This window comes from Chlorocebus sabaeus, chromosome 14 (genome assembly GCF_047675955.1).
Source record: "Chlorocebus sabaeus isolate Y175 chromosome 14, mChlSab1.0.hap1, whole genome shotgun sequence".
Lineage (NCBI taxonomy): Eukaryota > Metazoa > Chordata > Mammalia > Primates > Cercopithecidae > Chlorocebus > Chlorocebus sabaeus.
Window position 1 is genome coordinate 45,858,613 of NC_132917.1, and position 22,935 is coordinate 45,881,547.

A 22,935-nucleotide genomic window follows, 5' to 3' on the forward strand; every position below is an offset into this window, starting at 1 on the left:
GTCTCAACTACTCAGAAGGCTGAAGTGGGAGGGTCATTTGAGCCCAGGAGTTCAAGGCTGCAGTGAGCTATGATCGTGCCACTGCACTATAGGCTGGGTGACAGAGCAGGACCCTGTCTCAAAAAAAAAAAAAAAGAGACTTTAGGGTTATTTACTTCCTACCTATGTTCTCAGAAGCACTTTTCTGTCTCCTTCCTACCTATTCCCTGCATCTATGCACTGTTCCCTAAATGACAGTTTTTTTTACTGAGCTCACACCTGCCTTCCTCATTCCCACATGTAATTTTCATCTCTGCTCACCTCTGCCCTTCAAGGTTGTGCTTCTAATTTACCAGGCCTTCTCCTCCTCCCACTCACATTGTTCAAGATTTTACTTAAGTGTAGTCTTTGCCCCAGTTCAGCTTTATCTCAAACAAATTCCTATAGCAGTGGTCAGTTTCATCAACACCAGTTGTATTATAGAAAATATAGGAGTTTCTGGCCTGGTACGGTTGCTCACACCTGTAATCCCGGCACTTTGGGAGACCGAAGCGGGTGGATCATGATGACCTCATGAGATCAAAACCATCCTGGCCAACATGGTGAAACTCCGTCTCTATTGAAAATACAAAAATTAGCAGGCGTGGCAGCATCCGCCTATAGTCCCAGCTACTCGGGAGGCTGAGGCAGGAGAATTGCTTAAACCCGGGAGGTGGAGGCTGCAGTGAGCCGAGATCATGCCACTGCACTCCAGCCTGAGTGACAGAACAAAACTCCATCAAAAAAAAAAGAAAGAAAGAAAGAAAATACAGGACTTTCCACAGGACTGTTTTGTATAATGATCTTCTCTAAGTGATAAAGCCTGGATGAAAGATGATTATTCTCTAGGGGGTGCTAAGATACAATCCAGATACATAGGCTTTACAATCTGATTTGATACAGGAGAGTTTAGCACATAATTATGCAACATTTTGTGCTGCTTTCCATGATTTCCTGTCTTCAGTTTCGAGCTCTTGAAAAACATAAGCCATGGCTTATGTCATCTTCTATATCCCCCAGCCATGTACCCAAAAGCTGGGCACCCAGGAAAGACCTGTTGCAATTGATAGGTTAGATGATATAGACATGGAAGGGAGAAGATGTTTCAGAGTGTGAAATTAGGACCCACAATTTCTTTATATGGTACATTGGAGAAATTGCTCATGCTGTCACCAGCACATCAAGTAAGGGCTGTTCCAAGCCTGGTCTTTAGTTGGTCATTTATGTGAAATTGATGTAAGAGCTATAAAATCTTTGCACGTATAAACAGCTGACAGGTGATGGAGAATCTGTGTATCCAAAGAAACCTAACTGCTGCTGAGGGGAAGCCTCTGGCTATCTGTCACACCTTGAAAGGCAAACAGGACAGGCCTAGTTTTCTCTTCAAAGGCAGGAAAGGTTAGCGCTCTGGGAAAATGGAGCCCGATGGGAATTTCAAACACACGGTGTGGTTCTTCCAGCTCGAAGGTCATTATTAACTATTCTTACCCTAAATGGCCGTGACACATAATCTCTTTGCTAATTTTATTATTTTACTTGCTATCACAAGACCGTAACTTTTTAGACATTCAGGTGAGATTAAGGGAGGAGGAGGTGGAATAAGGCTTTTAAAATCTTTGATTACCTCAGAAAACATATTTGCTTACTTTACCAGGAAGTTGATGTTTTGTTTTGTTTTGTTTTCTACCTATGCCAAGAGGGGATTAATGAGTAGCTGCCGGGTTTGCCAGCTTTCTTTTGATTTCAGTTTATGTAATTAAGCAGTTCTCAGAATGACTTGAGTTCTCACCCTGCGTCAAAACATGCTTCTCAAATGTGTTCGATCTGAAGGTCAGAAACAATGCAGACTCAGTAAAGGGAGGGGAAATGAAACTTTTACCTTGCTTTTAAAACAGCCTGAATGTATAAAAAAAGAGTTGATCATGCTTTGGGGTCATGAACATGGAGCTCTGTTGAGTAGAAAGCAAGTTAAAACTAAAGTTCAAAATGGGCTAAAGTTAGAATAGCTCAAGATGAGATTTTACAATAGAAATGACATGGGGAAACCAGCTCTGGATTACCTTTGAGTTTCTAGCAATCTGAACCTTATCCATGGTGGGTATTCAAGAACTCAGGCATTTGATGCAGACATAATAGGAACCCACTATATGCCTGGCTCAATTCTAGTTGCTTGGACTACAGTAAGGAACTAAAGCAACAAAAATTCCTCCTCTCATGGTGCTCCCTGGAGCGAAGGTTGGATGAGCAGATTTTGCTTGAGCACCTTCTCAGGTGTGGAGTTTGGAGCTAATATTGCTTAGGATTGCTAGGAAGAATAAGTGTGTTCCTCAAGGAGCTGAATATCTCACTGGGAAGTGAAGACAACTATCCAAAGAACAAAAGAACCACTCAAGTCTGTAAGCAAATACTGGGGTGTTAATATAGACAGACCCTCTGAAATGGTGAGAGTGGGCACCCAGCTCCAGATTCTGCAGACCCAGGCTCACAGCAGCAGGCTGACTTAACTAGCTAACTTAACTAGCTAAGCAGTAAGAATTTGCAGTTATGCGCGCACACACACACACACACACACACACACACACACACACGCTTTTTTAGAGGCAGGGTTTCACTGTGTTGCCCAGGCTGGAGCACGGTGGTGTGATCATGGCTCACTGAAGCCTTCACCTCTTGGGCTCAAGCAATCCTCCCACCTCAGCCTCCCCAGTAGCTGGGACTACAGGTGTGCACCACCATGCCTGGCTAACTTTTTAATTTTTTTTTATAGACAGGGTCTTGCTATGTTTAGGCCTCAAGCCATCCTCCCACCTCAGCCTCCCAAAGTGCTGGGATTCCAGGCATGAGCCACTACACCTGGCCTGCAGATATAAATATTTAGATCACTCTTTGCTTCTTATAGCCCCCTAACATTTTTTAGTTCTTCTATTTACAAGGTGTTTGTTTTTAAAAGAGATTATAACAAGTTCTTTTTCAGGTTAGTTCAATTCCCTTAAAAAACAGCAAGCCAGAGTTACCAACAGTTCCTGCCCTCATGAAGCACACAGACTATGGGGGGAGAAAGTCATAAATTAATTACACAAATAACACCTCAAATGTGTTAGATTTGAAGGTCAGCATTCTGTTGCGCTGAACGCTACAACAGAGAGTGTAGCACATCAGAGGGGATTTGACCTTGTCAGAGAAGTCAGGGGCAGCTTCCTGGAAGAAAAGATGGTTGTGCTGAGATCTGAAGGATGAGGAAGGCAGAGGAGAAAACATTCCAGGCAGAAAGAACAGCGTGAATAAAGCCCTGGGGCAGAGGGAACAAGGGACAGCTGGAAAGGAGAAGACTAAGAAGACCACATAGACTTTGAGGCATAGTAGAGAGTTTTCCGTTTATTCCTAGAGTACCAGGGAGACTTTAATAGAATCGAGCTATAGAGTCTGGGCACGGTGGCTCACGCCTGTAATCCCAGCATTTTGGGAGGCCAAGACAGGTGGATCACTTGAAGTCAGGAGTTTAAGACCAGCCTGGGCAACATGGCAAAACCCCATCTCTACTAAACATACAAAAAAATAGCTGGGCATGATGGCATTTGCCTTTAGTCCCAGCTACTCGGCAGGCTGAGGCAGGAGAATCACCTGAACCCGAGAGGCAAGGTTGCAGTGAGCCAAGATCACACCATTACACTCCAGCCTGGGTGACAGCACGAGACTGTCTCAAAAAACTAAGCAGCAGACTTAGAGGAGGAAGGGGGATGGGTTACAAGCAGATTTCTGTTTCAGCAGGGTCCCTCTACCTAGAGCATGACCAGCATTGGGAGGGGGAACTAGAGTAAATGTGGGGAGCATCAGCAGCAAGGCATCTGCAAGAATCTAGACAAGGGATGATAGTTGCTTGGGCCAGAATGGTGGGCGTGATGGTGGTAGAGATGGAGAGAGAAATGGACAAGTATACAGGGGAAAAGGTACGAAATGCAAAGGTACGATAAGTAAACATGACAGGACTTGTTGAGGACTCAGGGAGAGAGAGGTATTAAATGACTCAGGTTTCTGAAGGTGAAACTTTGCCATGAGACCTAGTTCATTGGGGTAGATCGTGAAGTCAGTTTTGGACATGTTGGGTTTGAGTGCCTTTGGGGCATCTGGATGGAGATGTCAGAACCGCATTTGGATGAGTGGTCTGGAGCTTGGAACAGAAGTCTAGGGTGGAGGTCTGAGCTTGTGAGTCATCTGCATAGAAGTGCCTTGGAAACTGGGCGTGGAGGAGATCCTCAGTGAGCACTCAGTGAAGATGGGGAGCATCTGGAGCCCAGCCTTGTGGGATTCCAACACTTAACAGCTGGGAAGAGGCGAAGCCCATGAGAGAGGCAGAGAAAGCCCTGCCAGAAATTTAGGGGGGAAATCTGAAAGCCAAGGGAAACAAGTGTGTGTTGAAAGAGGATGTGGTCAGGGAAGAAAGCTGCAGAGAGGTCAGAGAAAATGAAGACTTAAGATGATAACTGCTCAAATACCGTCTATAGCAACAGTCATAGCCAATCTTCATTTTGAGCCAGGCATTTTAACATATAATTTAACCTTCATGAGAATTCTGTAAGGCAGATTCTATTACTCAATCATTCGGATTTCTTTCTTTTTTTTTTTTTTTTTTTTTTTTTTTTTTTGAGACGGAGTTTCTCTCTGTCACCCAGGCTGGAGTGCGATGGTGCAATCTCAGCTCTCTGAAACTTCCACCTCCCGACCTCAAGCGATTCTCTCTCATGCCTCAGCCTCCTGAGTAGCTGGGATTACAGGAACATGCCACCATGCCCAGCTAATTTTTGTATTTTTTGTATAGACGGGGTTTGGCCATGTTGGCCAGGTTGGTCTCGATCTCCTGGCCTCAAATGATCCGCCTGCTTCGGCCTCCCAAAGTTCTGGGATTACAGGCGTGACACTACACCTGGCCCATCCTCATTTTTACAGATCAGAAAACTGAGCACAGAGAATCAAAGGCATTTGCCGGAGTCATTTGCAGCCAGTGAGTGATAAAACCGATATGGGAACGCCTCTTTCTCACCCCACAGCCCCTACTCTTAAACACTGTGTCCAGTGTTGGTAGAATAAAAAGCAGCCAGGGAGGAGGATGGGGAGGGGAGGTTCTTCCCCTTTAAAGATTTGGATTCTCCTAAACACAGTCAAGGAAATACTCCATTGTTGCTAAAGTCCAAGTCCAGGGCCAGTGACTATGGAATGGGCACCTCAGTGGCTGTTTGAGGTAGTGTGGTTTAGTGTTCAGTGCACGATCCAGCTGTACTTCCCATGTGAAAGGCTTGCCCCGGTGCTCCAGGGCAGAGGCTGTGAGGCTCTGTGTGCAGAGGCTGTGTCACAGTGTTGTCCCTGGCCTGCCAGCATTGCCCGGAAACTTGTTAGAGGATTCAGATTTTCAGACTCTGCCCCAGATCTTCTGAACCAGATATCTGAGTGGGGGGCTCAGGAATCCGTGTCCTAACAAACTTCCATGTGATTCTAATGCATGAGTTGAAGAGTCTTTGTTCTTGGAAGGAATCCTTGAAACGACAGAAAGTAGACCAAAATAATGTATAATCCTTATATTGCACAGATGCAAGATATCTAGGCAGAAACCAGATGGAGGAGAGTCAGTGCTTCTCAACCCTGGCCACACATGGAAATCACCTGAGGAGCTTTTACAACTACTGAGGCCGGGCCCTCACCCTTAAAAATTCTGATTCCGATGGTCTGAGATTGGCCAGAGCATTTAATTTTTGAAATGAGGATTTGAATGGAGAATGGATGATTGAATAAATAGTCGGCAAGGCAGCCCATGTACTTCTGATTACAAAATTGTACTCTGGGGAGAAAACGAGGTAGACCTGGAAGGAGAAGGGCAAAATAAATGGAAGAAAAACCGGACTTAGGTCCTTTGTGAATGTCAGTAAAGATTGAATAATTCTAGAGACTGCAGTGGGGATGAAAGTAGTTTGAATTAATAACAATTCTTAACTATGGACTTTATTTTCAAAGAGATGTCAGTAGTAAGATAGATATGCTTCCTAAATAAAGAAGCTCATTGGTAAATTTTGCTGAGACCTAATGGAAAATAATATGCTAATGTCCTCTGGAAGCTTCACTTAGATTATAGCTATGTGTTAAGAATGTGAGCCAGGCACGGTGGCTCACGCCTGTAGTCCCAGCACTTTGGGAGGCCGAGGCGGGCGGATCACGAGGTCAGGAGATCAAGACCATCCTGGCCAACATGGGGAAACCCCATCTGTACTAAAGTTACAAAAATTAACTGGGCATGGTGGCGTGTGTCTGTAATCCTAGCTACTCAGGAGGCTGAGGCAGGAGAATTGCCTGAACCAGGGAGTCAGAGGTTGCAGTGAGCTGAGATCAAACCACTGCACTCCAGCGTGGCGACAGAGCAAGACTCTGTCTCAAAAAAAAAAAAAAAAAAAAAAAAAAAAAAGAATGTGCTCTGCCTCTCTGGCCTCTTAAACCTCACCATTTACTTTGCTAACCTTCCTCTACAACTGATCTGGTCACTTTACTGGCCCCTAAACTTGCTTACTCCATTCCCATGTCCTGGCATTGGTTCCTGCCTCCCCCGACCTTCTTTTTCTCTTCAGGCCTAGCTACATCTAAAGTCCTCCATGGCCTCCCAAGTCAGAGAGCTCCTTTTTCCCTGAATCTTTTTAGCACCTGGTGTTTTTCATGCATTTGGCTCCTATTTTGTTTTTTTATCATTTTGCCCATTTTCCATCTCCACCCCTGGATTGTAAGCTCCCCTGGACAGCAATGGCTTATAATTCTTTGCCCTGACCTAGCAGAGCGTCCCACACCCTAGGAGCTTAGAATATAATAGTCAAGAAATGGTGCAAAGAGAATGTCAGTCCATCCTCTCCCCCACATTGTCATAGATTGCAGGTAAGAAGGGGCCACCTCCAATGAGGTGTGACTGTGGTTTGTCCATTCTGAGGGCTGCCTTGAGGGAGGAAGCCACAGGGGATCCTGGAAGGAATATCCTCCAAAGTAAAAAGTGGCCCTCGCAGTGAATGGGGGTTCACAGTCTCATGATTCCACATTGCAATCTGTTAGTCTCCTGGGACTGCCTCAACAAATTACTGCAAACTTGGTGGCTTAAAACCACAGAAATGTATTCTCTCACAGTTCTGGAAGCCAGGAGTCTAGCATCACTGGGCCTACATGAAGGTCCTGGCCCGGCCATTCTCCCTCCAGAGACTCCGCTCCTTGCCTCTTCCAGCTTCCGGGGCTGTCTGCATCCTTTGACTTGTGACAACTTCACTCCAACCTCTGCCTCTGTGGCCACTCGGCCTCCTCCTCCCTGTCTCAGGTCTCCCTCTACCTGCCTCTTACAAGGACACTTATGATTGTATTTAAGACCCATGCTGGTAATCCAGGATAACCTCCCCATCTCAGGATCCTTCACTTAATTACATCTGCAAAATCCTTTTTTTTTTTTTTTTTTTTAAGCCATATAAGGTAACATTTATACATTCAAGGGTTAGGACCTGGATATCTTTTAGAGGAGTGTTGTTCGACCTACCACACATATAAAGGCAACTGGAGCCCCAAAAGGGCAGAGACTTGTCCAAGGCCACACTTCCAGTTGGCAACAAAAATCAAAGATCCAGGTCTCCTTTCTGTCCATTTAGGCTACTTCCACTAGACCGAGCTGATGCCCACCAAAGGAAGACAGAGAGAAAGTAAAATTGCACTTCATACTCTAATCTGTGTACTTTATTCCTTTGTCTTCTTTCTGGATCAGGTGCTACCAGGATTCACCCACCTTTGAGGCTTCTTCCCCCTTGATTCCTGGTAACCTTATGCTGAGCTCACACTAAGCTGGCCTATGTGGGCAGCTGCAATCGAATGACCCAAATGGCATTTTCTTCTCTCCTTTCAGGACCGCCTCTTTTTCGTCATGGAATATGTAAATGGTGGAGACCTCATGTTTCAGATTCAGCGCTCCCGAAAATTTGATGAGCCTCGTTCACGGTTCTATGCTGCAGAGGTCACGTCGGCCCTCATGTTCCTCCACCAGCATGGAGTCATCTACAGGTAGCTTCTTCTCTCCTCCTCTCTTTGCTGAAAGTGAAGAAAATAAAGGATGCTTCAGATACTTGAACTGACTTCAGCTCCTGCCCACTCATCCCTTAGCAACCTGCTTTAGATTCGCTGTTTGTTCCAATTTGCTTACAGAAGGCTTTTTTGAGGGCTGTTTATTCCTGTGAATGTTAGTATTTGAATGGCCCTGGGAGATTTGACCCACTGTTTGTGCCAGTTTTGATTTAAAGCTCAAGCATGACATTTTAAAGGCTTGGTGCCAGGTGACCTTGGTGTGACCTTCGTTTCTCTCTCTCCTCCACCCTCTTCCTTGAACATCAGGGCATTCTCTTTACGTTTTTCTTCTGTGCCATGAACTTCCTCCCCTTCCCAGTCTCTTGCCACTTCCTGAGTTTGTTTGGCTTAGTTTTCTCCAGCAGATAGAATCAGGGAAGGAGGAGTTGCTTGAGGGACTGGGGGTTTATGATCTTGGGTGGGGAACAGGGAATCTGAACTAGACAATATCCAACAGGAAGTGACTTTTTGCAGATCGTCCAATCCTTTATTACTGCCCGCTCCCCTTCCAAGAAACACACGCACGTCCACACACACATGCACGCGCACACCAATTTTCCATAAAGAGAACAAGGCTATGCAGGCTCTTCTGTGAGGTCAGGAACGCTGGGAGGAGTAAATATTTATAATTAGCAACAAGGACACTAAAGTTCCTTAAGGTTTTCTCAGTGCTGTTAATTTCTTCACTTGGTCTTTGCTTCCTCTTTTTTTATTTTATTTTTATTTATTTATTTATTTTTTAATTGGGTAGAAGAGTAGCTGGCTTGGTTTCACCTAGCACTTGGTTACTCATCTGAACATTACTGACCTGCTCCTGGGAGCAGTGCCCTGGCCAGATGTTCTTCAAGGCATTCTGGTCAACCCCACTCCAGGCTTCCCTTCCTTCTGCCATCTCTAAGCTTCCTTAGTCAGTGATTTCCTAGAACCCATATAATAAAGCCCATGCTTCCTAGGCTGCCATTCACGGGCCTTTACCATGGGAGTCCATGCATTTTTTTTCTGTTGCTGCATATCTAATGACCGCAAACATAATGGTGTCAAACAGTACCCATCCATTATCTTGCAGTTTCCATGGGTCAGGAGTCCAGGTATGACTTACCTACATGCCCTGTTCAGGGTCTCATGAGGCTGTGATTGAGGAATCAGCCGGGGCTGCATTCTCTTCTGAAGTTTGGGCTCATCTTTCAAGCTCGTGTGCTTGTGGGTAGATTTTTTTTCCTTGCAGCTTTAGAACTCATGTGACTTGCTCCTTCAAGGCCAGCAGCAGAGCAAGTGTTTTCTGCCGTAAGTCTCTAACTTCAGGGAAGGTCTGGGCCTTCTTGTCAATGGCCCTAATCAGGCTTACCCAAGATAATGTCCCTTTTGATTAACTCAAAGTCAGATGATTTGAGCCTTAATTATATCTGCAATATCCCTTTGCCATATAATGTCGCATAACCCCAGTAGTGATATCACATCAGCTTTGCCATATTCTGTTGGTTAGAGGTAAGTCACAGGCTCCACCTTACTCAAGGGCAAAAGATTATAGGATTATACCAGAGCATGAGTTGGGGGTCACTTTAGGCTGTGTCTGCTACAGCTTCATACACCTTTCTCTCCTCACTTCCCACACCCCTTGTTTCGCACCCACAAAGGTTCTTAGCTTTCCTCAAACTCACCTGCCAATTTCCAACTTTGCTGTGCTTCTGCCCTCATTTGTACCTCCTCTGTCCAGCCGCAAAACGCCATGCAGCACTGCCTGCCTGGCTCCATTAGCCAGAGTGAGTCTCTGCATCCTTCACACTTTCCTTTGTGAAGAAATTGCAATTTGAGACTTTCATTGCTGCACCTGCCACTGTTCACCTTGTGGTAGGATTGGACATCTATATGGATCCTTCTCTAAGTTTCAAACTCAAAGGGCCATTTCTTCTTTTTATTAAACCTTCAATCTTCCTTTATTCTTATTCTACATGCTCTTCTTGATTTGTGCATAATAAATATCAACATAGGATCATTGACTTCAGTTAATGATCTGAATGGCCTTAATCCCTATCCTGAAAGCAATTTACAAGCTACTTAGAGATGCAGGAATTGGATACAATGCACGTACTTCAAGGCTGTGCCTTGTTAGGTGCCAAGGACAAGAAGAAAAACTGCCATTCCTTGAGATGTCTTCCCCATCTCTAATAGAGTGAGTACAATCACCAACATTTTATTGCAGGGATACAGAGACTCAATTTAAGGAATGTGTCCAAAGCCATACGTGGTAAATGACAGGCATAGGAGGTGTAACTGACACACCAACTAATGCTGCACACCATGACACTTGGTACCCCGCCTTTTCAAGTCCAACTCTAAACTCCTTCGCTAATCATTTTAGGTACTCCAAAACTTGACCTTCCCTTACATTTCAGCTTCCCTAAATGAATGTCTTCCTTTCACCAACCTGTGACCACTTTTGCTCTATTGGCTTCTATGAGCCATTCTCTTCTCCCCACCTCCCTTCCCATTGCCCTAACCATTCTTATCACCATGGCTAGCTCCTTCATCCTGTAAATGCTGGTTTCCCCCAGGGCCTTCATGCCTCTTCATTCTTATTCTACATACTGGGCAATTTCAACCTTCCCATGGCTTCAGACAACTTCTACATGCCAATGACTCTTCACATCTCTATATCCAGCATTCCTCTATATCTAGCCTCCCATTATTTCCAGAGCCCCACACAAGATCTCCTCTGTTAAACCTCTCCCCATCAACGTTGGACCTTCCCAGCCCTCTCCCTTCTTCCCTGGCTAGTTTGCAGTAGTCACTGTCTTCACTAGCTTACTGCCTCTTGGTTTTCTGCCCTCCAGTCTATCCATCCTCTTCCCCTCCATTACTGCCCACTATTCTAAAACACAGCCTGGTTGTTGCATGTTCCCCTTCTTAGCAGCCTTCAGCCCTTATAAGATAAAGTCCAAACACCTTTGGGAACCAGACCCCAGGCCCTGGGGCTGCTGTGCATAGCTTTGTAGTTTGGGCCCAGCAGAAGTGAGGGGCACAGGTAGTGGGTGGGGGAAGGTGTCCAGCCCCTCTCCACTTGCATGGGGAGCTTCAGCCCTCAGCAAGGGATGCTTTTCTGCCCAGAGGAAATGGAGTTTTGTGCTTCTCACAAAGACACTGTACTGTTAACAGGGCCCCAGGGCCCTGATGACCTTTTGGCCCTTATCCCCATTGCCACCCTTTAGGCACTCCAAATTACTTGCCATTATCCCCCAAATATCATTCCCTCTCACTTCTCTGAGACTTTGCCCCCATTGTCCCTAGGATTCCCTTGCTCCTAATCTGTGTCTGCATCAGTGGTTCCCAGTTCACATCTAAGATCTGACTGCCTCAGGGTCCCTGGTTTAAAAAAATACAGATCCTATAATACTGGGGGAGGGGAAATAGGTAAGGGGATGGGTGAAAACAGGATGGTCATGAGTAGGTGATTGCTGAAGATGGATGATGGGCACTTGGAGTTCACTATTCTGTCTCCTTTCATGTATGTTTTGCCATAATAATCATAAACACAGATTCCAGAGTAATACTCCTGGAGCTATTGATTCAATAGATCTGACATATGGAGTTTAGGAATTTGTATTTTTTAAGAAATGTTATCTAGGTGATTGGGAGACCATAGCTGAAGAGAATTCATCCTTGGGACCTCATCAAGCACGCCAGCTGTGAGCGGCCTCCCCGACTCCCTCCCATAGTGGGATCATGCCTCCCCTGAGCAACATGACAGTCTCTTTATTGCGCATTCTGCTTGTTCCCTCTGCCACCCCTGGGTTTTTACTTATGATACCTCTTCTGTCATTGAGAACTCCACCTGAGAGTGCGTACCTAGTTGATCTAAGACGGTATCCTACTGGCAGTAGATGATCAATCAATATTTGTTCTTGTAGTCTCTACTGCCCCAGAGTCTTCTAATCCAGTGGGTTGCTACCTCACAGGTGTGTATTTCTCAAGTCTTTGTTTGAAGCATTTCTAGTATACAACATATTTCTTTTTCTATGACCCCCCAAAACACCCCATTTCTTCTTATCTTTTATTTTATGGATTCATGAGGACCCTGTGGTCTGTGTTTCCCATGCTGCCTTTGTATCAAGCTGCAAAAGGCTCTGAGAAGGGCTCTCTGGGAAAGTCTGTATGAGGTTGAGGGAGAAGTTGTGTGTATGTGTTTCTGCCTGTTGGCTTCTGGCTATTCTGATCCAGGCAGAGACCATGTTTTGTGTGTGATACAGGGAATTTATGTGGGAGACAGGCAAGACCAAGTTTAGGAGGACAAGCGTCATTGCTTAAGTTGAGATAGAATTTTCCAGCTTTCCTGTTGGAATTGATACACAAGCTAATTAGTAGCTAATTGGTCCATGTCCAAGAAGTAAGAGAAGTCATTTCTCTGGCTCATGCTTGAAAGAGAACCCAAGCAGATAGACACAATCTCCTTTTCCTCTGGTCTCTTTCCCCCTACACAGCAGAGGGCGCTGTCTCTGTGTTCCCTGCTGGACATGGAGTGTGGGGAGGGGTGGGGGTGGGGTTCCTGTCCCTTGTGCTGCAGTAGAAGAATGCATTAGATCACCTGTTTCCACTCTTCCTAATTATGGCATTTAACAACCCGCCCCCCCATACACTTGTAGACACTGTGGGAGGTTTTGGAAGGGTGGGCCTTCCGTCCAAGGTTGATTCAGGGAAATTCCTCCTCCTCAACATGCTGCTCAGTGCTTATGCATGTGACTCTCCGAGCCGCTCAACCGCAGCAGCTGACTTTCAGAGAATACTCCCTCTGTCCACATATCGTGAAGGAGAGATTTTGTGATGATGTCTCAGACAGTGAAGGGAGCAGGGGGGCCTGGGAATGGAGCTGAAGGCTTGGCAGCCAGGAAGGTATCTTTTTTTTCTTTTGTAATCCGGAAGTCAGGAGCGCTGTGCAGCAGAGGGTGGAGAAAGATGTAGATTCCACAGCCCTGACCAAGTGTCCCCATGCTTTCTGCCTACATCCTCATCAATAAAGTGGGAATGGTAGTTATACCTGTCTTACAAAGTTGTAGGGATTTCATGGGTGGATAGGTCTAAATAATTTAAAATACCACCTGCCACACAGTAAGTTCTCAGTAAATGTTAGCCAGTCACATTATACCTCAAATTTACATTGTTAAGATACAGTGAAAGAACATTAGAGATGTCTTATCCATCCCAGTCACCAAAAGGGATGCCTGAAATCACTTTAGAGAAATGAATTATTTCTTGTCCTTTTTTCTTCATTCTTTCCTTCTGATAAAATTGAACTCTTTCTTTTTTGAAATGATAAAGTAGTAGTCATAGGAAAAATAAAAATTTAAGCAGTGAAAAAAGGTGTAAAGTCCATTTTTCTTCATCAAACTCATAATTACCCAGGGGTAAACAGTTTAACAGTTTCTAGAGAACTTTCTGAGAAATCTTCTTGAGCAACTTACAAAACCTCTTTGTGACTGGTCTCTACTTGTGAAGTTCAGATAGTACCTGCCTTGTCTCCTTCAAAAGGTAGCTGAGAGTGATTACTAGAAGTCAGACTGTGATAGAGGATATGAAAGCCAGTGGGAAATGACAGAGCATCTTATTATGTTACATATCATAAATGATTAACATTTGTCATTTTGAGCACTAAAATTTGGTCTTTATCCACCAGCGGAGAAAGGTATAAGTTATAAACTCTCCCTCCCTAGATTCTCCAAGCCTTTTGATTTCTAATGAGCCCTTATCATCATTCCCTGGGAGTCAGTCTTCCCTCAGTGCCTGTCGTGTGCCTGGTGCCAGAATTGGGCAGAGGGGAGAGAGAGGAGGTGCCTCTGCCTTGGCGAAGCCTAGATTCTTCTGTACTCGGGAGGTGCTTAGAAAGGGCTTTCCTTGTTGACCATGATGTTTACAAAAAGTCAAATAAGAATTAAGAGCAAGGAACAAAAGTTTAGTCAGAACCTCAGTGCATCTTATAAACCTGTCTTAACTATCTTGTTCTCTCCAGAGACGGGGAACAAAGCCCATAGGAGAGGCTTAGGAGGGGCTTTCCTAGAAGGAGCTGGGGTTGTACTGAGGTCTCTAGCTGTGCCCTCCAAACCAGGCCTCTGTATGGAAAATGCATACGAAGTTGTGATATAAATTTTAGTCCTGCCATCCTGCTAGTCAGAGGGGAAAGTGTGTGCCTTAATCTCTGGAATCATATCCTGCCATTGGCACACAGTTAGGGATTTCCTGACTTGGATGAAGGTCTTTAGTTAAACCTGAATTAATAACTGGAAGGTCTAACGTGTAGTCTCATCCTCTATTAATACATTATCAAGTTATTTAAAACTCTAATACAAAGAAAGGGAGGAGAAAGTAGGGGCATCTCTTTTTGCCTTTGAATCTTCTAGGACCTGACCTTTAGAAAGTCACCGAAGGTACTTGGGGATTGTTTTCCCCAGAAAGCATTGTTCTCAGCTGTCAGTGTTACCCCACCCATTATAGAAAATGATATTTTGACATAAAACTCCTAAAGATCTAAGGACCGAGTCTCTAATGGAAGGAGATCAGCTACCATGGCAGAAATGATGAGTGAATGTTAAATCAGGGAGGGCCTTGGAGACTGCATAGTCCATCTCCTTCGTTTTGTAGATGCAGAACTTGGAAACCAAAATTGGTGGAATAACTCAGCCGAGTTCACAGAATGAGACAGTGTAAAGCTTAGATGTTACTTTAATCAAAGATATACATGTAGATGAATCAGTTCTACATTGTGTTCTGGTAAATAACAAAGCAGTTTTTTTTGCCTTCCCTCCCCTCGATTTCACCTTCCAAAGAAGCAACCACATTCAACTCGTAGCTGGGTCTTTTGGTATGTACCTCTGTATGTAGAAACAATGTTATCTTATTGTTACTTTTTTTTTTTTTGAGACAGGGTCTTGCTCTGTTGCCCAGGTTGTCATGCAGCATTACAGTGATAGCTCACTGCAACCTGGAACTCCTGGGTTTGAGGAATCCTCTCACCTCAGCCTCCCAAAGTGCTGGAATTACACAGCCGTGAACCACGGCACCTAGCCTTATTGTGATTTTAAAAACAATTATTTTAGACATTCTCTAGTGACTTTCCACTGTGGAAGATGAGGATTTAGTTCTGTTTCTCACCCACTACCCACCTCCACAGCCCTATCACATATGCATACCCTTCCCAACCTCCCATCCTCTCAATATAGTTTTCTGTAATTTTGGTTAAATGAATATATATTATACATTAGTATGACTATGAAATACTATTTGGAATTCAGTTATGTGGTATGCTATAGTTACTTTTCCTTCCCAATGCATTTTTTTCTGTTTATTTTCTCTGGAGTTAATAAATATCTCTTTGTTTTCTGTGTAATTATTATTGATTCAACCACAAACTCTTCACAAACTGTTCATATCTCCTTTTAGGATGTTTAAGTATAATCAGTATTCTATTAATTTCATATTCTTGGATACATTCTTCGCCAAGCTTTGTAAACTGTTCCAGTCTAAAAGGTTACCTTCTGCCCTGTGTGCGTGCCACAAAGCTGTCACCCTGGGATTCCACTTCACTTTCATCCTAGGCTTCCTTTTCCCACTGTCATGTTAGGTTCCTGGTTCCAGTATCTCCTGCCTTCCTCTTTTTGTATACTGCATCAGTTTGGTGAAGCACCTTTAGTAGATTTCTGAGAACAAATATATAGGAAGTGAAATTTTGAGACTTTCCTTTTATATCTAAAATCATCTTTATTTGACTCTCGGACTTGATGAAGGAAGAGTTTGACTGGGCATAGAATTTTAGATTAAAAAGAATCTTCAGATGAGATCATGTCCTTTGCAGGGATGTGGGTGGAGCTGGAAGCCGTTATCCTCAGCAAGCTAACACAGGAACAGAAAAGCAAACACCACATGTTCTCACCTGCAAGTGGGAGCTGAACGATGAGAACACATGGACACATGGTGGGGAACTACACACTCTGGGGTCTGTTGGGGATGGGGTTGGGAGGGTGGGGAGAGGGAGAGCATCAGAAAGAATAGCTAATGGATCCTGGGCTTAGCTAGGTGATAGGATGGTCTGTGCAGCAGACCACCATGGCATGCATTTACCCGTATAACAAACGTGCACATCCTGCATAAGAACTCAGAACTTAAAATAAAAGTTGAAATTAAAAAAAAAAAAAGCATTTTCTCTCAATTTTAAGGTACTGTTCCATTGTCTTCCAACTCTCAGTGTTGCTGTGCAGAAGTCTGAAGTCAGTTGGATTCTCGATCATTTGTATGGATCGATTTCTGTTTTCCAGAAGTGTGTTAAAACTTTGTCTCCATTATTCTAAAATTATTGAATGATGCGACATAGATCTGTTTTCATCTATTGCATTCACCCAGGATAGATCTCTTCAATTTAGAAAATTAAGCCCTTCAGTTCTAGAAAATGTATTACTTATTTCTTTAATGATTCTTTCTCTTCTGTTTTCTCTTTCTGGAACTATCATTCAGATATTGGACTAGTCAACTTGGGGTTCACCGTAGACTAATCTGGGTGGCCCACTTAGTTGGGGAGCCTCAGACTATCACTATTTTTAGGACTTTCCTCTTGGAGTGCTTCGATTACTCCCAGAGTCTTGCCTAAAGGGAGATGGCCTAGTGGCCAGCACCGCAGGAACCAAGTGAAGCCAGATTGGAGGACCCAGCTTCCAGAGTACACATGTTTATTTAATTCTCCTATGTTCAGTACTATACCCTCATGCCCAACTACCCTCACTCCATGCTTAGTCTAGAGATCCTATTTCACTGCTCCAGAGAACAAACCTCTAGGGACAGGGAAGGGGCCATGCCAAGAGGAAAAAAGAATCTGGGTTTATAACTAGTTTTCAAGCAAATCTCTCTTTTATCTCTCTCCACATCACCCTCATCTCCAGAGTAGCTGTTACTGCATATTTCCTGAGCTTTGGGGATAGGAAGGTAGAAATTCTGCAGCATAAATTTGATTGCTCTTGACCTTCCCCATTGCTGGTTCAGGATTCTGTTTTCTTGGATCTACTAATTCAGTTACTACTCATCCGTTTACTTTCAAGATTCCAACATTGTGTTGCGTTGTTTCTTTTCTTATTCTCTCCATCTTTGTGTGTAATTTTAGGAAGGAAAGTAAAATAGTGGTGAATATTCAAAATCTACACTCTTTATCCAGAAATGAATAAGAATCATAATAACAGCAGCAACAACAGCAGCAACAATAATAGCAAAACACGTACTTAGCCTTTGTGTAGCCAGACACTCTTCTAAACACTTTGCACATATTAACTTATTTGGTTGTCACACCAACCTTATACAGTGGATACTCTTATTGTCCACTGAATTTATGACCTTTCCAGAAAAGAGATCTTGCCACATCCCACGACCATCACTGGCACTGTCAGGTCACCCTGTCCTCTTTGCTGCCAGTCCCAGTTTTACGTGGGAAGCAACACTGTATGTTGGAGACAGCACAGACTTTGGGGTCAGAAGAATGAGGCTGAATCCTGGGTCTGCCTCATCTTTGTTGTGTTTTCCTGGGTAGAATAATTAAACTGTTTGAAATGCAGTTTTCTCACTGTTCCATGGGAATTATAATGCAAACCTCTCTGGACTGTTTTGAAAATTACATGAGAAAACATTTGCAGAAGTGCTGAATGCAATCTTTGACACACCTAGTAGGCTCCATTATTATTGGTTGGCTAAGCAGAGAACACAGTTTTCGAGTCAGAGGGTGAATGGGCTGAATCATGCCCCCGACCCCCAGATTCATATGTCGAAGCTCCAATCCCCAGTACCTCAGAATGTGATGGCATTTGGAGATAGGGCCTTTAAAGAGATAATGAAGGGAAAATGAGGTCATTGGGTGACCTGATCCAATATGGATGATGTCCTTATAAGAAGAGGAGATTAGGACACAGACAAGCACAAGGGAAGACCTTGTGAAGAAACTGGGAGAATACAACCTTCTGCAAGCCAAGGAGAGAGACTCAGAAGAAACCAACCCTGCCAGCACCTTGGTCTTATGCTTCCAGCCTTCACAACTGTGAGAAAATAAATTCCTGTTAAGTCACTCAATCTGTAGTTTTTGTTATAGCAGTTCTAGCAAACTAATACCAAGGACCTCAGTTCAAGTCCTAGTGTTGTCACTTACTAACTGTGTGGCGCTGGGCAAATGACCTCATCTCTCTGAGCCACAGTTTCCTCATCTGTAAAAGGGCACCAATAATGTATATTAAAATAAGAGTGCAAGGCCTATGGACCTGGCATAAATTATAATAGTTAAATAAGCTACTGGGCATAAAAATGTCTCCAGGGTTGTTTGGGGGCTCAGCCAGTGCCTGAGGAGTTACAGGTACCCCCACGATGGTGGCAGTGCAGTAACACTGCAGTCTGGGAGGAGCAGGTTGGTAGATATGCGAATGTGTGTCTCTTTTGCAGGCTAAGGGCCCAGACCTCACAATCAGGTGATATTTTATTCATGTGGTCACTTTGGAACCCGGGGACAGAATACGTAGATACTGATAAATGTGCATGACAGTAACCAATAGGCTGCAAGGGCTGACATATCTGCTTGCATTATAAACCTTCAAAGTCAGCCAGGTGCGGTGGCTCACGCCTGTAATCCAGCACTTTGGGAGGCCGAAGCAGGCAGATCATGAGGTCAGGAGATTGAGACCATCCTGGCTAACCCATCTCTACTAAATATACAAAAAAAAAAAAATTAGCCGGGCGTGGTGGTGGGTGCCTGTAGTCCTAGCTAATCGGGAGGCTGAGGCAGGAGAATGGCGTGAACCTGGGAGGCGGAGCTTGCAGTGAGCCAAGATTGTGCCACTGCACTCCAACCTGGGCAACAGAGCAAGACTCCGTCTCAAAAAAAAAAAAAAAAAGAAAGCTGCAAAGTCTGACTTCGGTGCCTTGACTTCCCTGTTGGGCTCCCTTTGCACCCAGCCACCTTCATAAGAACCTGGCCCCACGCCCTTGTCGTATAGGGCTTCAGCTTCACCAAAGAAGCTGACTTTGGAAATGTGCACTTTAGTCATAAGAATCATTCTGTCCTTCTCCCATGTCATATAAATGAAGGACTTGTCCCCTAATAAGGGAATGCCAAATGCCAGCATGAGTTTTTCAGGAGTCATCACTGTTTTTTTTTTGAGACAGAGTCTCGCTCTGTCGCCCAGGCTGGAGTGCAGTGGTGCAGTTTCGGCCCACTGCAAGCTCTGCCTCCTGGGTTCATGCCATTCTCTTGCCTCAGCCTCCCAAGTAGCTGGGACTACAGGTGTCTGCCACCATGCCCAGCTAATTTTTTTTTTTTTTTTTTTTTTTTTGTATTTTTAGTAGAGACAGGGTTTTACCATGTTAGCCAGGATGGTCTCGATCTCCTGACCTCGTGATCTGCCCACCTCATCCTCCCAAGGTGCTGGATTACAGGCGTGAGCCACTGCGCCCAGCCAGTCATCTCTTTTTCATGAGTCCAAATCTACTTAAGGCTGAGACTATCTTTATCCCAAACTGATTCCATGCAGTGTTACCTGCCAATGACAGTTGCGGGGGTGAAAGCATTGTGACCTAACAAAGGGGAAGGGAGGAGGAGATAGGAGAGACCCAGCTGACTGGGATGAAAGCCAAGTTTACATTCCTTGGAGGAAGCCGCGTTATTGCTGACCAGCTTAGAAGTAGAATTCTGACTGCCATTGACATCAGAGGTTCAGAGCAAACAGGAAGTTTGGAACCAAAGGGAAATTCCTGATTGAATTTGTTTGAGTGTTTCAGCTAGTAATGTGTGTTCAGAGCAAAAATTATGAGGGACCCCGTCATCTCTTATTTTTGTGTCTTTCATGGTAGCTTGTATAGAACTGAGAACCCATTATAGTGGTTAAGGGCACAACTCTGGAACCCCTGGTCTCTAGCCCTGCCTCTGCGCTCATTAGATCTGTGATGTCGGGCAAAGAACTTAACTTCCCTAAACCTCAGTTTCTTCATCTGTTAAATGGGGTTATTACTCCCCCCCGACTCACACAGAAATATTGTGGGAATCAAATGAGAGTTAACACAAGTAAAGCAGTAACAACTGGTTCTAGTACAGAGTAATTGCTCACTAAACGTTAGTTACTGTTATTATTATCATTGTTATTCTATTTTGCAAGTGGCTGAGTGCAGAGTTTGTAAGATTCACTTTGTCCATCTCAAAAATGGGGATGAATGTATCCTGCTAGTTAGTCAACTGATGAAAACGCTTTGTCTGGTTAGAGTCTTCCAAACAAGGGCTAATTTGAGGTGTTGGGACCCGTCCTATATAGGGGAATTTGGCATCAGTGTATTTTATTTTATGACTATGCTGTGTTCTATAGAAAGTAGATGTCTTGGAACAATTATCGCTTCAATATGTTCAACAGCCAGTATTGAATGCTCCAAGGCTTAGTCATACGATTTTTGTTTCTTCAATGCCTTTGGCTAATGATTGAGCGACTAAAAATGGGAATTGTTTCAGCAAACAAGTGGCAACTTTGCCATGGTAAGCAGAGTCCTGTGTGAATGTTTGAAGCTGGTCTCTGTGCTCGGTCCCTCCCAGTTGGCCGTGTTTGTTTCAAGATAACTCAGGCTGGAAGTGGGGTGAGGAGGAGAGTGGTAGGGGTACCCCAGTGAGCTGAGGCCGTGGAGACTACACTTAACTGGTTTTGCTTCCCTCTGGTCATGCAACAGCGAGCTAAGGATTCATACTGGTGATTGTTGCCTCCTTCTCTCTCCTTGTTTCTGGGTCTCTTCTTCTAACATTCTTGGCCAATTAATTCTGATAAGCAAGGAGTTGGGTTGCTCTCCTGCTCAGAAGCCTGCCATGACTCCGTTATCACAAGATCACATCTACACTCTTCTGCCACTTACTCAAAGCCACTCATAAGCTGACCCTGCCCCTAGCTTTCTCTCTGGAGTTTGTATACTGGTCTCTTTCTACCCCACAAGATGACCCCTTTCCATCTCCTCAGTGGCTTCTCTAGCCAATCTCCTCTTTGAGTCACTATTTGAGCCTAACAGAGGTGCTCATTGACAGGCCTTTGACATACCCAGACACAATGTGCATTTATTACCAAGATCCTAAGCATCAACAGTCACAACACAACATGTTTCCACCACTCTGTGCCTTTGCTTAGGAATACCTTACCTTTTCCTGGAATAACTTTTTTGGTTTTTCTTTTTTCTTTGCGCTAACTTTTTATCCTTTGAGATTCAGCTTCAGATCATTTTTCCTGGCTGTTAGTTAGTTATTTCTTCCAGCAAAGTTTGTTATTTCTTCCTCCTGTTAACATTGCATCTGCTACATTATATTCTAGCACTTCTTATACTGCATTGCGACTATTTCTTGGTTGGCTGACCCTACAGAGTTCCCATGGGTTATGATAAATATATGGTTATATCCAATGGCCCATGATTTCTTGACTAACTCATTTATGTTTATCAAGAAAACAACTCCGGGGAGGTGAGGGAATTTTCTAAGCATATTTGGCTACAGGATACATTTTCTAATGGATTTCTCTCTGGAGCACTCTTTCCCTGGGCCTCCTTTCTGTGTGCATGGCCCCATTTCACCTGTCTTTTTAGTCTTCACAAGGTCTGGTTGGTGAGTTGCTGAAGTGGAAAGAATACAGAGTTAGGAATTAGGGACCAGAACTCCAATAAAGCTCAGTCTTAGTTGGGTGGCCTTGAGCAAATGACTTCTCTTGCTGGGTCTCAGTTTTCCTACCCACAAAATATGGTGACCAGACTGGATGATCCAGCTCTGTGATCCTAAGATTGTTTGGTCTGGGAATGCCTTGAACAGCATCTAAAAATGACTTTCTGAAAATACTGTCTCCAAATTACCTCAGTGAGGCTCCAGAAGGTAACTGATCCCAAGTAACAAGAGTGCCCTGAGGAACATTCAGAGATCCGGGCCCACAATTCCTGTCATTCCTCGGAAGGTGAGACTTCATTGGCCGGTGGTCCTGTGCTCTGCTGTCTGTATGTCAAATCACCGTCTGTGGGTTTTCCTCCTTCTCTAATTTACCCAAAATCCTTCCTCTTAACCAAAACAGATAGCTTTTTGGGGATCTGATGTTGCCAAGTTTAACTATTTGCTCTTGTGGCAAGCAGAGCTCCTTCAAGGGGCTATAACCAACCATGTAAGCAAGAACTGCTGGCTGAGGAACAGGGATGCTTGCTCAGAAGTCCTAGTCCTGTCAGGATTGAGAATGCCACAGCCCCAAGACAACACCCTCTTGGAAGCAGGGCATCTCTCATGAAATCCCCTCCCTTGATGGAAATCTGCTCATGCAAAAGCATTAATCAGAAGGGGGTTTCTTTCTAGATTTGTACTTTTGTCTGGGGAAGCAACCAAGAAAAATATCTGGTGTTTGGAGAGCAGTATAATTTAAGCAGACATTCATTTATTCAGTCAACAAATAACGAGTAAGTCATTGTTGCTGTGCCAGGTATAGGACTCCAAGATGGCATGGCAAGGAAGAGGAGCACATTCTGTCTCTACCCTCATTTTGAATCTTCCTTCTTTCCTTTTCTTTTCTTTTCTTTTTTGTCTTCTCTTCTCTTTTCTCTTCTTTTCTTGATGGCATCTCGCTGTCACCCAGGCTGGAGTGTAGTGGCATGATCTCAGCTTACTACAACCTCCACCTCCCAGGTTCAAGCAATTCTCCCACCTCAGCCTCCCTGAATAGCTGGGATTATAGGCACCCTCCACCATGCCTGGCTCATTTTTGGATTTTTAGTAGAAACGGGGTTTTACCGTGTTGGCCAGCT

General features: G+C 44.2%; 1 protein-coding gene across 2 annotated transcripts in view; it reads left to right on the forward strand.

Moving 5' to 3' along the window:
• PRKCE (protein kinase C epsilon) overlaps positions 1–22,935 on the forward strand; it is a 538,653-nt gene that overhangs the window by 429,657 nt on the left and 86,061 nt on the right. For both annotated transcript variants that reach the window (XM_007970759.3, XM_073022947.1), the window contains one exon: positions 7,925–8,079. In XM_007970759.3, coding sequence (XP_007968950.1) covers positions 7,925–8,079 — 155 coding nt within the window. The remainder of the gene's footprint in view (positions 1–7,924; positions 8,080–22,935) is intronic.